Source organism: Anabas testudineus, chromosome 15, assembly GCF_900324465.2.
Source record: "Anabas testudineus chromosome 15, fAnaTes1.2, whole genome shotgun sequence".
NCBI classification, from domain to species: Eukaryota; Metazoa; Chordata; class Actinopteri; order Anabantiformes; family Anabantidae; genus Anabas; species Anabas testudineus.
The window spans coordinates 935,215-952,497 of record NC_046624.1 but is presented as its reverse complement, the minus strand read 5'-3'; the positions used below and the strand labels follow the sequence as shown (position 1 = coordinate 952,497).

General features: G+C 38.5%; 1 protein-coding gene across 1 annotated transcript in view; it reads left to right on the top strand.

The window, feature by feature from the left end:
• Window positions 1-2,279: 2,279 nt before the first annotated feature.
• The window catches only part of atp6v1ba (ATPase, H+ transporting, lysosomal, V1 subunit B, member a), a 32,638-nt gene continuing 17,634 nt past the window's right edge, over window positions 2,280-17,283 (top strand). The window contains exon 1 of the mRNA XM_026356352.1: window positions 2,280-2,676. Coding sequence (XP_026212137.1) covers window positions 2,568-2,676 — 109 coding nt within the window. The 5' untranslated portion in view covers window positions 2,280-2,567. The remainder of the gene's footprint in view (window positions 2,677-17,283) is intronic.

Sequence of the window (17,283 nt, the reverse complement as noted above, 5' to 3'; positions counted from 1 at the left end):
AGATTTATGGGTGAAATACATCTACAGTTCACTGAGCATTGAACAGGAAATGGCAACAAAACAACTAAACTACAGTTTACAGAAAACTGTTACATACATGTGACTTTATGCAGAATTCAGTAGGAACTGCACAATTATGTGGAGAATTCTTTTTATCCTGTTTGCAAGAGTTGTGCAGTATTAATTAGTGGCTATGGTAAAAAAACACAAAAAACTCTTATCGGATTACCAAACGGTACATCTGATGTGACCTCAGATGTGCCGTCCGCCATCACTCTGAGTTTAGCTTAACAACAAATGCTCTTCCTTCAGCAGTGAAGGTTCGTACTGCATATATTGTGTTAATAATTATAAATGTAGTTCCTGTTGCTACAGGGCTGGATGGATCTGAGGACTTTTAAGGAAATCATTCCCTTTGAGCTCATCAAAAAAGACTCAGGGGAAAAAACTGGCATTTCTAAAACGAGGGCACTGCTCCTGTAGGGAGAAGCCCTTCACTTGTATTAATTTGCTATTTTTTGCATGCAGCCTGAAACATTTGGATGAGTTCTCTAGGGGCTGCTGTCAGCCTCACCATGGCAGTGCTTACCACTTCACTCTGTAGTGCTTTTTTTTTTTTTACCATCGGAGAGCTGTGCGTGTCTGTATGCGATGTGTGACTGCCAGTGTGTTGGTTGTGCAGAGTTCACGGTTCAAATTCATCTTCAAACAGTCGCTTAGAAGCTATTGTGCAGAACATGCTGCGTCAAATGAGAATGGATCAGAGCTGCAAAAATCAGAAAACAGCAAACCGAGAGTTTTTTAAGGGGGAAATGTGGGCAATCATGTCATTTTACCTGTCACTCAATAGTTCACTCACTAGGACATTGGTGAATGTGTGTGTATGTGTGTGAGAGAAGGGCACACAGATAATTAAATACAGCAGTTCCTCAAGCTAGAAAGGACTAAAACATCTCAGCAAGAGTTTATGTGTCTCATGAACTGCCATAAATTCTCAACTAGGCCAATGTAGCTAATAATATGGTTTTTGTAAATGAAAAAAGCTTCCATGTTAAAATATTATCGGCCCTGCCTGCAGTTTATGGTCTGTCTTTATATAGTCAGCATCATGTGCATCACACCATTATTTTCATAAGAACAGCAACAGAATCAGGAAACGCCGACCTCTCTGATCTATCTCACTGACCATATCTGTCCACACTGCTCTCAACAATCATTTCCAAAAACGCTACTTTCTACAGATCTGTGGGAGAGTGAACTCATCCCTACATGCGTTCACTTTTACAGTGAAACATTCAAGAAAAACAGAGAAGCAATGAGGGTACTATAGCAACAATGTGTGGAATTTATGTAGTGGGAATTTAACATTTCTCTTTCCAGTCTTTACAGTATAATATGGTTTATTAGGAGACAGATTTTACAGTAAATTAGTGTGAAAATCTGTAAAATAGTACAATACTTATAGGTTGGCTATAAGATCAACTGAGGATATGTCAGATTCCCTTACTTCCAACTAAGCTGATTTTTTTAATCACTATTAAGTAGTAGTATTACTATGTTATTAGTAATAAAATATGTATTATTATAATAATAAATAATAATATACTTAAGAACATTCTGATTATTCTTATATTACTATAATATGATATGAATCAAATTGCATATTATAAATGGCATACAACTGACTAATACTCTTCGTTATTTGGGGTTACATAGTAATCAACTTTTTACCCATTATAGCTGGGAGGCCCTCATCTTGACCTTGGCCATGTTCAGTGAGGATAGAAAAAGCACACACACAAAACAAATAACAAATAATGTTTTTGATGAAATGTTAATGAGTCTAAAGACAACATGAAAGTTGGGCAACTTGATTTTCAGCTTGATTCCGGTGGAATGGTTTTAAACTTCTCTTACAAAATGCCTGCCTCTAGCTGAAACACTCCAGATGACATCATCGGGAGGACTTTTTTGAATTCACACTATTTGACCCCGAGGACCTCTGGAGGAGCAAGTCCCATCATTTAATAATCATGTACTGCAGCCGAGCTAGAACTAAAATGGCTGTTGTAGCTATTTACCTGAAGCATCTATTTTTCTTTCAGTGCAGCATGTTGTACTGTAATATGAGAGTGAGACCTCTGTGGTGACAGACTGTCCTCTGTGGACAGTGTACACACTGTCATCCCAGCTGAGGGCCTGTGTTGCATGTAATAACCCTGTGGCTCTTCACTAGAACCCTCCACCACAATGTTAGCTTAGATATTTTGCTTGAGAGAGCTTGTACTTTTATGTGTTGACTAACATTAACTCTATCTGGCTACGTGGTATTATTACAAAGGAGCAGCAGCAGCCCCTACACAGAGATGTAGGTGCACAGGTCCACTGACTGCTGTTCCTCGTGCGCGCACACAGCAGGCGCGCTCCCGTAGCGACCATTAGTTCTCTATCAAACATCCGGTTCCTCAGTGTCATATGACCAGCCTTGCAGTGTTACTGAGGTTATTCGGCTGCAGTTAGCAAAGACATCGACCAACATTACCAGTGTCTGTCTTCTTTATCCGACGATGGCAACCTTAGTGGCAAACAGGGCGATGGACGTCAACGGCTTGGCAGCAGCTGCGAGGACTCACACTCAGGCTGTGACCAGAAACTACATCTCTCAACCCAGGCTCAGTATGTCATGTCATTTAACGCTAGCAGGCTGCGGGGAGTAGCTAGTGGCTAACGATGTTGCTACATTTAGGGACACGGGAATTGTATTTTCTGTTAGGATATATACCTGTTAGTTGATGTCGTTTCTAAGGAGCAGTGTTTAGCTTCTAATTTGACAAACACGTTTTTGTAATGTTAGTCCTAATTCGGGTAATGCTTTACAGTAGCATGTTGTAAGACGGCGCACGACCAGGGACCTTGGAGTCAGATGACTACATAGCATCGAGATTTTCGTAGCTTCATGAATTAAAAATACTTGCCAGTGCTTTGAGAATTGATTTGTAAACTTATACAGCATTTCAATGGAGTGAAAAAGTATAAATCTGCAACTAGGGCGTTTGATATAATTCTGGATATTCCCAGTAAACGCGAATACAGCATATGGAAATGAACGAATATGAACAAACTAGCCATTTTATACAGCTGATTAAATGAGTTTGTGTGTTTTACTATCTTGTACAGCTGACATTAACATTCTTTAGCATATAATACACAGTGCATTTATAAACCTAGCTTAGCTACACTTATGTCAGCTAGCATGCTAGCTAGCTTTGGCTCACAGTAGCAAGTCCGAAGCAGTCGTTGTCAGTCATTTGGCTACTGTTAACGAACTGGGGCCATTAATATAATCAATATAATCACGGTCCTAATATTATATCATGTCGGTATAAATTTAAACTTCTCACAGATTTAAAGCATTTCTGTTACAGCTACTGTATCACTAGCATAGTGGATTAGTTAGCGCTGCTCAGTCAGCTGACAGGATGGTAGTTACACAAAATAATGCAGCACGGTGTCAGTGTTTCTCATATGCCGAGTTGTGCATCTAACGGTGGAAATAGTGCTTTCAGAGCTCCCTTAATGCCATAAAGATACTGTGTGGTGTTATGTCAAAAAGACGTCTTGGGATTTTTGGAATTTCCAGCATGTCGAAGAGCTGACTGGTGGCAAATGAATGATCTGTCATGTGACTCGATCACATGAGCGGTGGAACAGCCCAGTGTCTGGGCTGATGGTAAGAAAGGGACTTCTTTTCTCGTAATCACCAGTTTGGCAAGCTTAAAACAACTACTAGTACTACGGACATATACAATTGCAGAAATGCCTTTGCAGATTCATTGACTTTTTCTTTATATGTTTTGCCATTATATACAACACAATTAACGGGAAGTTTTTGTTTTGTAATAGTGGATTTTTATTACATATTGAATATGATATAATGCAGAAGATATGATGTATGTTTGTATATGACCATTAGAATCCAAAAGACAAAACACAGTAATAATTAGTCTGAAGATTCATGGTAAACTGAGGCATAATGCCAGTGACAACACATCCCATAAACAGACTAAAACCTACAATGAACTGAGCCTCACTGTTACACTGTGTGCTTTATTACAAACAAATGTGGGCACAGTAGTTTATCTATAAACAGATCCACAGATTAATTACAGCATCACTTCCATAGTCTCTGGAGAGCAGTTCCTGTATGGAAGAGGTCACTGCTCATGCACACAGTTCAGCTTACATTGCCTTGCTGTGTAGTGCTACATGTCATGATCTCCTGACTTTGGAGGAAAGGTCATTCCCATATTTACATGGACACACCAGTGAGGCACAGCCTGACAAATCAGAACTTATTTGTTTGGTTTGTTTTAGAGATGAACAGATAAAGAGAAATGTAACTGATTGTTTAGAATCTGAACCATGTTCAAAAGCATAAGTAGCAACTTTAAAAGCGATGCTGATATTAGCTTGTGGAGGTGTTTATAGATAAACTACAGGGCCAAATTTTTCATAAAGGCTCAAGAAAGATGTCACCTAGTGTAATGGTGTGGCTCACTGATGGAGCTCTGTGGCACAGATTAATAAGCTAAGTCAGGATCTGGATTCACAGACCCTGCAGGCTACAATGTTGAATGTTAGAAAATTGGAATTTAAAAACTAAATATAAAAACTCTAATTCAAGTATTTTATTTGGGGTATAATGGTAGACATAGGGATGGAAGTTCAACAAAAAAATCGAATAAATAAATAAATACATAATTTACAAATACAAATTATGAATTATAATATTACTAAATTAAAAATTATAATACAATATTAAAATGTCTGAAAATATTAATGTTTGGGAAGCTACAACTAGTGCAAATTTGCATTTATGTCTGAAAAATGATTGATTCACTGTAATGCTTTGTTAAAAGTGTTTTATTAAGTTGTATTTTTATTTTTATGTTTTATACATCATATTAAGTAAATTTGCTATACTTTGTGCTTGGTAAAATAAGTTTGTTAAAAATGAACTTGAAATTTAATGACTCTCTTTTGTATCATCTGCATTTACGTATGCAGAGTAAAACTAAAATTGAGCAGATAAATCAGTCAAAATAATTACATTAGTATGTAGGGTTGGAGCTGAGTGTTTTAATATCACATAATAGTCTGAATGTTGGTTCAAGTTTCTCACCACTGGCCTGATGAGTATGGATAATGAGAGGGAGATGGTACTTTCACATGGTTAAGTGTTTGAACTGAACAATGATAGTTTAACTTCACAGCCATTGTTCCCTTAAAGCAAAACTGAAATTTAATGAATTAATTGAATCACATATCTTATGATGATTTCAGCCTTAAACAGTATTCAGTTAAAAAGATAAGTTTTCCATTCCATCCTACTGAGATATCAAATAAATATTTTATCTACCAAAATCTACCTTGTTGTGTTCATGTGCTGGCCCAATTTAATTTTTTTGTATGTGCATTATATGATCTGAATCAACACATGGAATTTCATCTGTGTTGTTGTTGTTTGACACTTTGTCCTGCGAACCTGATGTTGAGCCTTAACTGTGACTTTGATTATGCTGTTGAACACAGTCTGAGTCATGAAGGTGATGGTTTTTCCTTTGTGCACTTGTCAGAGAGGCAAGCATGGACTAAAAGCCTTTTAGCAAACTCGAAGGAAATGACTTAATGGAGCTTGGACCATCTGAGAGCTAAGCGGAGAGGATGCAACATGTGATAAAACCCTTGTCCTAAAAACATCTAACCATCCTACTTCTGAAATTCTCTAATTTTGTTGAAGCAGAATGGCTGCCCTGTTTTCCTTTTATCAAACACATTACCAAACAGCAGTGCCCCATTCTGATGATGAGGCAGCAATTTGGAGCCAAATGATAACCTCAAGTAACAAAAACTTTTTATCTACTCCTCAAATACTGCAGGTGCTGCATTTACAATATGTATTGCATGTTGTCTCTGCTGGTTGGTACAGGGGATTTTTTTTATGTCCCTTCTCATGCTTTTAGGTTAGGTCTAAGTGTATTTACTGTATATACACTGCTCAAAAATAAAAAAGGGAACACATAATTATCCCAATGTAAGTCCATCCCACTTCTGGGATATCAACCTGTCAGTTTAGGAAGCAACAATGATTGTGAATCAATTTCACTTGCTGTTGTGCAAATGGAACAGACAACAGGTGGAAATTAGAACAAGACAACCCTATAAAGGAATGGTTTTGCAGGTGGTGGCCACAGACCATTTCCCTGTCCTCATCCTTTCTGGCTGATTTTTGGTCACTTTTGCACTTTGCCAGTGCCCTCACGACTAGAGGTAGTATGAGGTGGTGTCTGCAACCCACAGAAGTTGCTCAGGTAGTGCAACTTTTCCAGAATAGCACATCAATGTGCACTGTGGCAAGAAGATTTGCTGTATTTCAGCAAGTGACAAGAGCATGGAGGAGATACAGGATACAGGTCTGTACACTAGGAGACCAGGAGGCCACTAATGTGCATGTTTCTGTTCATACTGTCAGAAACGGACTCCATGAGAGTGGTATGAGGGCCCAACATCCACAAGTGGGGCCTGTGCTCACAGCCCAACACTGTGCAGGCTGATTAGCATTAGCCATAGAACACCAGGATTGGCAGATTCGCCATTGGCACCCTGTGTTCGTCACGGATAAGAGCAGGTTCACACTGAGCACATCTGACAGATGTGACAGAGTCTGGAGACGGCCGTGGAGAACATTCTGCTGCCTGCAACTTACTCCATTATTTTCATCATATTACGAGTGCCAGTGCTAATAGACATACCTTTTCACCAGAGCTAGGTGTCGAGCTCATGTTAGGACACAGTGCTTCTGATTCACATTCTTCACTAGTGATATATTTTTATTTTTTTTAATAACTGGAGCCACAGACAATATTATTGTTGCAATGATGCTATATAGCAGGGATGTCCAATCCTGGTCCTCTAGGGCCATTGTCCTGCTTGTTTTGCAAGCCCTGCCCTGCCCTGCCCTGCCCTGCACTTCCAGTTGTGATTGGGTGAACACACCTGTTCCATTTAATCAGCAGTGGGTAGGGCAGAGGTGGGAGGAAAACTAACAGGATAGTGGCTCTCGAGGACCGGGATTGGACACCACTGCTCTCCAGCAAGGCTGTTGATCACATTGTAGGGCTATTGATGCTTGAAACCAGTTCCTTGCATTTTAACAGCCAAATATTGATCTCACGGCCTCAAATACTAGTTCCAGATTGGCACCAACTCTTTTGTGGTCTAGAACCAAGAATGTCAAGGTCAGGGGGTTGGATTATTGGGACCAAAAAGATCAGTAAGGTTACGGTGTAACCTCAGCTCTCTGAGTGAGAGAGCTGAGAGAGAAGGAAGTTCTCTTCTTGCCACAAAGACGGGAGACCCAGCCAGGGAGGCTGCCGCTCAACAGACATCCAAAACTCAGTTTGATTATGAGAATGATTAGTGTGCGGACAGAAAGGACTCCCACAATATTTCCCCATTAAATCTTTAAAAAATGGGGGATTTGTAGAATTTTCAGAACCATTACTTTTTGTCTATTTCCCCCTCTTTCCCTCTTTTACCTCTCTCATCACTGTGAGCAAAATCAGTGTCCTTACTTTGTGTTTTAGGTTTTCACTTTCCACTTGGTAAAAACTTCAAAGTGATCTTAATGAAGGCTAAGCTCTCAGTTTGGTGTGGTTTCCATTACTCAGTAAATATCTGATATTCTAGTGCTGTTTGTGCTGCATCCACTCTCACATCAGTCACACACGATCTTTTCTGGCATTGGGGACTCTGAACTACATACACTGCTTTTATTTTTTTTTCTTTCTTTTTCAGTAACGGTATCCTCATCATGTTCTTTGCAGAATCTGCCTTATGCTTTTTTTTCACCTCTGCTTTATGGGTTGTATGACTGCTGTGTCACGGTCTGCGTGGTGAAAGTTTCGTACATTTACTAAGTTGAAAGGCGCAGTACTGGAGGCTACATTTTAAAAAATTGAGCAGCTCATTTCATCGTTAGATTTGAGCCAGTTAGCCTGAAACTTGTGTTCGGATTGTTGCTTTATTTTTGTAACGTTACCATTCCTTTCTGGGGATCCTGAAGAGTAATGTTGTTAGTGCTGATATCAAGATCTGACAGTTACAGAGGACAAATGGTCTCAGAATCCACCTATATTCCTGATGGGTAAAAGCTAACTCCAACATCAGTATGTATTGTAGGAAATCAGAGTTTTTATAGACATCAGTCTATAAGATCACAATGTTGAGATGAGTTTTCACTACCCTATTGACTTGACAGCGCTCTAAGAGAAGCAGCTGTTGAAAAGCCACTCCAATTCAGAGCATGAAAATAAACAAATAAAGAGATTTCTCATCAGACCAAGTCTTTTCTTTTAAGAGGCCTTTGTCTCTCTCATGTCAAATGCGACAAAAGCTATTAGCCCACAAAATAGCTTGTCTTTGTTTTAGTAGTGCATTCTGTCATTTAGTGCTATGAAAAGACATGGAGCAAGGCACTATAGTTCTTTGTAAAGATTTAATTAATGGTAATAATGTAGTCACGATAAACAAATGTCTCATCTGTCACTATGAAAGTAATTTCTATAAAATCAATGTTATTTTGTAACAGTTCTATAATCCCCATTCTAATTAGGCTTAAGCAGCTAGCTTGTCAGTAGAAAAAAGGGCTCTCCTGTGGGCGTTTGCCATTCTTTTCAAGAAAGAACATTAAAATGTAGGCAAAGGATTTGACACCATTTCTGTCATTTTGCATGAACAGAAATGCATCTACATGAACACTTGTTTTTTCTAATTGCAGATATTTTTTGGCATTCCTAATCTTAAGAATTCTTAGATCATTTAGTAAGTGGAAATGTGTATGTGTTTTTGTTTAGTTTTTTCAAATGCAGGAAATTCCTAAGAAGAAATCTCTAAGACATAGTAATACATTTTTTTTTGAATCTGGCACAAATCTCCATTTTTAAAGTAACATGCACAAATTGTTGGTAACCAGTTTCACACATGAACTTGAGCTTAGTAAGTAAGTGGAGCAGAATAGAAAACAATTGAGCTTCAGTTCTCGGAAAATTCTGTCTGAGTGACGGGGTTACTTTCGTCACCTGTGATGCATGTGCAACATTATTGCTATAGCACTGAAAATCATAAGTGGAAAAAATGTAGGGGAAAACATGTTAGGCGGCAACATTTTGTCCTCATGCTTGATGTCTTAGAAGCAGGAAAAATGGGCAAGGATAAGCATAAGCACAAATGAGTCCATGGAGGCCCCACCTTGTTGCCAAATACCACAGCACGCCTTGAGGGGTTTAGTGGAGTCCATGCCTCAATGGGCTGTTTTGACAGCAAAAGGGGGACAAATACAATTTTAGGCTAGTGGTCATAATGTAATGCCAGATGGGTGTGAGTAAAAATATAGTTGAAAGTGATTTTGAATGCATTTGTGTGAACTGTGAAGAAGCTTGTACCTTTGTCACAGGTCATAAACTGTTGCTCTGTCAAAGATCATGCTTCTAGCTATTATACCCAAAGCACTCAATCACCTTTGTAATGAAGCAATTGTGTTAACCAGCTGGTGCTCTGTATAGACAGAGTTGTTTCTGCTCTACCCATCAACAACAATGCACTACAGACTAGGCATCCTACTCTTCTTGCAAATTTACTCCTGATTCTAGCCTGATTACATTTTTCACAATCAGTGCGGTGTGGTAGGGAGTCCTCTTTATATGAAGGACCTGATACCTGCAGGGTTAAAAGCCTGTCTCATTTTTTAGGGGTGTCAAAACCAGGAACAGGACTGTTGATAGAGTATCTATCATGGTTACTGTTTAAGAACCCCCCATTATTCATTAAATCAATTTTATTTCAATTATTACAATCTAACTCAAACATGATTTGTTGATCACATCAGATGTTAGGCCAACAACAGTAACAGTAAGGAGGTGATGGCACCAAACGAATGATATGATGATTTAAACTGTTTCTAAATTGTTGTCTTTGACAAGAAAACGTACCTTGACACATCATGCTGTGAAGGAAAAATTGCACTCATATTCTGTTTTTAGTTTCAAAATTTGTTTATTTTAATTTAATGACAGATTTATTTTTATCAGTATGAGTTTGAAATTGAATGTCAGTCACTGTTAGAATATGAGAACATTAGATGCTATAGACATATTGCCTTCCTTGGCAGCTTAATTATATAGCATTTGCCTTGCTATGCTCAAATGCTGGTCTTAGGATTTCAGTCTATAAGCTACACAAGACAGGCTATAATTCAGGACCTACTCTGATTGCCACTGATATTGTGCTTTAGTGGTCCATGTTCTCAGAAAAAATGTGCAATTAATCAAATGACCAGGTTTCAGAATGACCATCGGGTTTTGAGAACCCCAGAAGGACTTCAAGGGAGTTGTCTGCTGCTTGGGAAGCAACCTTTTTGAGCAAGGGTTACACCTTAAACCCTATGCAGTGCTTCGATTGGCTGTGATGCAGGCAAGAATTGTTTTGAATCCCAGTTCTCCTGGCCACATGTTAAAGTGTCCTTGGCTCCCACTATAGTGGTGCCATCATCTACAGTTTGTGCAACTGTCCAACTAATTTCCCCATGGAAATCAACAAAATTAGTAAAAAAAAAAAAAAAAAAAAAAAAAAAAAAGAATTATTGAATTTATAATTGATATAAACAAAGACGACTATTAAAAACAGACAAATTTGGTACTTTAAGAAGATTGTAGATTGGTTTCTTTAACCTGATAAGGGAATGTGAAACATTGAACTAAAGGTTTAAATTTGTATATAGTATATTTTAAAACAACTGCCATAAGAGTTGCCATATATACTGGTTTACAGTGCTTATAAAAAGTATTCACCCTCTTGGATGTTTCATCCTTTTATTGACATTATAAATCAATCGTGGTAAATAAAAGTTGGCGACTTTGACAAAAAAGGTCACTTGGTCACCTGCAATCACTTGAGACGCATTAACTGCACTCAGGTGATCCTCATTTCACTAACTGTGGGTCTACTAGCACCAAATATCTGGACCTCTGTTGGATTAGGTCCTTTTAAAGGGAGTGTATACTGATGCAAACGCTGATTTTACCTTACATATTTATATTTATTGACATTACTTTGTAGAAATCGTTTTCACTTTGACATTAATGAGGTATTTTTCTGAAATTGTTTTGTCAAAGTCGCCAACTCATGATGATTCATTTATAATGTCAATAAAAGGATGAAACATCCAAGGGGTGAATACTTTTTATATGTACTGAACTTTTGGAAAAAGTGTCAAGTCATACATTTAATTAACTTGACATGCATGCAATGATGGAAAAAAAAGAAAACACACACAACTTACAACAAAGAGTTCCTCCCCAAGAACAGAGAAGACAGCTGTTCATGTTTACCAGGCTGAGCAACAGTAGTCACAGAGACAAGTAGAAAAGAAAGGAATCGCTGTAGAATTTACAGTGACCTTGCATTTAGCCTTAGATACAATTTAATTTGATTTCTTTCCACACATTATTCCAAGTGTCTGGATGAGAAAAGTTGGATAGTTGGAAGTTTATGAAGAATGCCTGGAGATATGAAAATAATGAATGACTACACATAGAAATAGAACAGGCCAGCAGTACAAAACACAATTATGAATTAATGGTTTTAGGTTAGTTAAAATCTCGGTGCACTGTGATAAACAAATGTGCTGATAATCAAGAATTTGCAAGACATCTTCCAAAGATAAGCCATATTAGTGCTGCATTGTGGTTCATCATATTTAACAAATGAGCTACTCACAAAATACTAAGGTAAAAGTGGCAAAGGCAGTTGTGATATGAACTGCCTTTGCCACTTTTACCTTAGTATTTTTCATTTTTGTCATTGTGGTGGATCAGAGTTGTGGAAGGGGCTAAAGAAACTATGCCAATAAGTAGCATAGCTACACAGATTTATGTGTGGGACTAGAATTGACTGTGTTTTTATTGTGAGCAAGTAAAGCTTTGATTTATAGCACTGCTATTAAGGATGTGTTGAGAAAAACAGAGCCCCTTCGTCTCTATTTGGATCAGCATCACAGAACCCTCCAGTAAAAGATGCAGTCTTGTGAAAAAGTTCGATCTGGTTCAGCTTTATCACCAGTGAGGTGATGTCACTGGGTGGGGAGCTGCATTGGTTATTTACATGCAAGAGCATATTCTTGGTGTCACATTTCTGCTTGTGACCACAAGATTGTCACAAAGATGAAACCATTAACAGCTTCTCAGAGTGGTACATCTGCTCTGCTTTGGTCTCTATATAAAAGTCGTTTTAAGCACATACTCCATCCCTCCAACTTTTCGATAGTGTTTAATTGGTAATGAACCAACACACACCCCACCAACTCCTGCCCTCCTTTGCTACATTGTTTTAACATAATAATAAATATGACATCCTTTATTGATTAAAACAGTCTTTCTGAACATAAGCCATTAGAAATTAAACAGTGACAACATAGAAACAAAGGCAAGGTCTGAGGATTATGAGTAATTTTATCAATAGTTTTGTTGACTCGTGGTTTTTGGCTGTATGTGGTGAGGGGAGGTAGGGCTAAGGGCTCGTTTTAGGTTTAAGGCAATTAGCATTTCCATGTCCAGTGGGGCTGTGGGAATCCCTTGAAGTAGAGGCTAAGATGTGATTGTGAGGCTGCACATCACAGCAGCCACTGCTTTGTAGCGCTCATTTATTGTCAGAATGATGATGCGCCCCAACCCCCCTTCCAGCTCCGACCCCTCTCCTCCCCTTGCGTTCCCATCTCTTTCAGCTGGGAAATTGAATTGTGTTGGAATGCTCTGTGCCTCTTTTCTCTGGCACTTGAATGGGCTCTTTAGGATTTCACACCAAGGTGTCCTTTAGGGTGCGAGGTCAGGCTACCAAAACAGCTTCTAGTGGCGGATTAGGACCAATTAACATCTTTGTACACAAAGGGCTCTGGCAGCTGAACAGGCTGCATGGTGACCCACACTGTCGTTGCATGCCAAGCCAGGGGACCACTGCACTTGAGCTGAAGTAGAAAGAGGGGTGGAGAAAGTTTTCAAAACCTAATGGGAAATGTTGCTACTTCACACTTCATGAAGGTATAGCCCATTGAGCAATCGTTATCTTGTGAAATGCGAGAGCAAACTGCTTTTTTTGTCATCACAGTTATATCTAAGAGGTTACCCTGAACTGTTCTGTTTTTTTTTTTGTTTTTTTTTTTTTTTTTGTTTTTGTTTTGCTTTTATTTATTGATGGGTTGTCATATAGGTCATGAAATTTGTGTTGGCTCATGCAATTTAAAATTAAGCACACGTCAAGTTTTAGACATCAGATAACTACTTAAGCAATAGCCAACACTATTTAGAAGTAACAAGTGATGGCTATATTACTGAACTATGTGCTGAAGTTTTTAAGATTTTCTAATCATCTGTCATAGTATTCAAATATAGATACTATGCTATATGACTGACAGCATTTATGTACTTGATAGCTATGCTTTTACTACTAGTGTACTTCTAACTTATGCTGTTTTCACATATGCACTTCTTACCATCTCAAGAGGGTCAGGTCTGGACATTGCACAGAGTTGTGTGTTCACACATGCAGCACACAGCAAGAGAAAGTGCAGTTGACATATATTCAATTCAATTCATTTTATTTGTATAGCACCAAATCACAAAAGAAGTCATCTGGAGGCACTTTACAGTGTTTAAGGTTTAATACCTTACAGAGTATAATTATACAAAAACCTATATAGAAAACCCAAAAATCCCATTTGAGCAAGCTTTAGGCAACAGTGGAGAGGAAAAACTCCCTTTAGAGGAAGAAACCTCCAGCAGAACCAGGCTCATAGTGTGCGGCCATCTGCCTCGACCGGTTGGGGTGAGTCGAAAGAGAAAAGAACAGCAGGCACCAAAAAACAACATGCAGCAAAAACACTGGGCAGGTCTGTGGGGCCAGTAGCTGGACTCTGGAGATGAACAGCTCCAAGTCCCACTTGGGGAAATAGTACATTTGATTTTGGGGTGCCTGGACGGTTGCTGTGTAGAGTGTGCAGGGGAACAACATGCCACAAAAATACTTTGTTTACAACTGATCAGTAGATCAGAAACAAGGCCTTGTTTATAACTCTGGTTTCCTGAAAGAAGTGCAAAAGCCTGTTTTTTAACTCCTAAACTTCCTGATGTTGTGCTGAGCGGATCGACTAACTTGATGGTAATACTATGGACTGTTACCTTCTGTGTTCACACTTGGGCTCACGTTATGCAGATTTTGTACTAAAGGGCTCCCAGGATAAAATCTGGGGAAGCTGAATAACTTGACTGTTTGCATTATCACATTCAGCTCCGGTAAAGTCTGCAAATGTTTAGGGTCAGAGTCGGTGCATGTGTGTAAGCAATTGTAATGTTAGCAGTTTATTGGTGCCCGCTGATAAGTGCTTAACAACCAGACATGGATGTACTTAGTTTTTTTGCACAATTCAATTTCAGTTCATGATGTTTTAGATATATGTTTGTACCTACAGTGTGTGTCTGACATGATGGTGTCGATGTGAAATAGTCACAGTACATGAATGAAGGCAAAATCATTTAAAATTACATTGAACTCCTTCCATCCACCAAATATCAAAACATCTACAATTATAATGTGGAGGCTTACAGATTTCTAACAGGGTAATATTTAAATTATTTTCCCAATTAAAGAGTCCTTATTATTACCCTTTTGTAAATAGTGTTATGTATTTCTTGTGAGACCCCTGGGTAATTTGCGGGTTAAGTGTAGTTTTTACAGTTCATCCAGAAAGTATTTATAGCACTTAACTTTTTCCAAATTTTGTTATGTTACAGCCTAATTCCAAACTTTTACAAGCAGTGCAAGCAAGTTAAAAAAAGTTTGTTTGAAATCTTTGCAAATTTATTAAAGAATAAAAATGAAAAAATCATATGTACATAAGTATTCAGTCTTTGCTCAATTCTTTGTTGAAGCACCAATTATAGCCTCAAGTCTTTTTTCAGTATGATGCCACAAGCTTGGCACGCCTATTTTTAGGTTGTTTCTCCCATATTTTTTTGCAGTACCTCTAAAGCTCCATCAGGTTGGATGGGGAGCGTTGCTTCAAGTCTGGGCCCTGATTGGGCCACGCCAGGACATTTCCAGAGTTATCCCTTTGCCACTTCTTTGTTATCTTGGCTGTGTGCTTAGGGTCGTTGTCTTGTTGAAAAATGAATTGTCGCCCCAGACTGAGGTCCAAAGAGAGAGATCTGTGCCTCAATACAATCCTGTTTCTGAGGTCTACAGACAATTTCTTGGACCTCATTGCTTGGTTTGGGCTCTGACATGCACTAATGACTATGGGACCTTATTATTATAGTAAAAGTAATCCTTAATGATTCTTGTAGCAGTTTTAAAAATTCTAATCTTTGTGGTTCTGCATACTGTAGTTGATTTGTATTTGGTCTTGGTAAATGTGCTTTTATATTACAACATTTAAGTATATTGTAAAATATTAATTGTTGGAAATTGAGAAATAATTAACGAATAACTTATTGAGATAAGAATCTGTTTTGTTGACTACAGTATATTAACAAATGTGATCACAATAAGCTTAATATTAGTACGAAGCTGACCTGTTTTGCAAGGTCGCCCAACAAACAAAGAAATGTGTGTGAGAAGAGAGATAATGGTTGTTTAGAGTAAAATTCATTTTATTTTGCTGAAGAACATGTTTTCAATGTGAGGTGCCCTTGGTTTTCATCATCACATTTGAGCAATCTTTTCTTTTGCTCAGTCTCTGCTCCATCCTCCCACCAACACCTCCTACTCTGCCCTCAACATGCGCACACACCCTTGTAAATCTGTCTTTGTGAAGACTGTCCCTAGCCCTAACTTCAACTATTACCAACTAAATCTAAATCTTATTCCACCATTTACCCTTCAACCAAAGAAGATCCCTTTGAAGCTGGATCAGAAAGTGGAGAGTGGACAAAATGTCCTCACGTTCTCAAAATGTCATCATGCCCAAGGTAATAAACTTACAATTAAAGCCGCACAAGAACACACAAACACACTGCCTGTCTGGCTAACTGGTAAAATGCAGGGGTGTGTGCGTGTATGTGTGTGTGTGTGTGTGTGTGTGTGTAAAATGGCTGTATTACTGCAGTGCATTGACAGGTTGTTCTGTTGGGCTGTGCCTAACAGTGACATAGCGGATGCATCCCTCTAAACTTTGAGGCTTTATGTTCATACCAACCTATTCTAACTTTGTCGCATGAGACCGACAATTCACACATTAAAAGAACACCATGATATCTGACCATAATAGAAAACCCAGTGGAAACAATGCCACCACCTTCAGTCCTCTGCAGCTTTCCATCCTATATTTTTGCATGTGTTCCACACTCAAATCTGCTGATATGCAGATGGAAAATAAGTGCGAGTGTAGTTTTTGCAAACACACCTTCAGTTGGTACCAGAGTGAGTAGGATTGCTTCATTTAGAGATTAAAGAGATTAGATCCAGACTCAGCCTGCTTCTCTTTTTGTCTCTTCTGAGGATCCTTTGTGGTTACAAGTCAGTCATCATTCCAGTAATCCATTAATCCATCTTCTTTTGCAGCTGTTATTGAACCTGGAAATGGAGAGATTGGACTGCTTTAATGATTTAGGGATGCAAACTTAAGAAGTTTCCTTAATTGATAGTCTGCAACATTAACAAAGATCAATAGTTAGTAAATCATTGATTAATGAAATATGGCAGCTAGAGGTGTAACGTAACTCCGGCGTTCTTCCACAGCCCAAAGAAACGCATGTTACGTTAATTGGTCAATCTAAATTGCCCATCGGTGTGAATATGAGTGAAAATGTTTGGGTCTCTATGTCAGCCTTGTGACTGGCGTCCTGTCTTCTTGTCCAGTGACATAGGTGGATAGGCTTCAGCACTGCTGCTACCCTTAAAAGAAAAAGCTGTTAGGATAATGGATTATGACCAGTTATTGCAGAAACAGCAGAATACAGCACTAAGGTTTCACAGGATAACAAGTATGAAGCTAAGAGAAGATCATTAGTAACTTTCACCAGTGCCGTTTCATGCTATGATGTATTCTAAATCTAAATCTGACTGAAAATCTTTTTACAGGTTTTTTTCCTGCGCACATGGTCACATAATTGCTATGCAACACAGCTTTTGCAAGAATTATACATATAGTATGATATATAATTAAGACAGTAATCA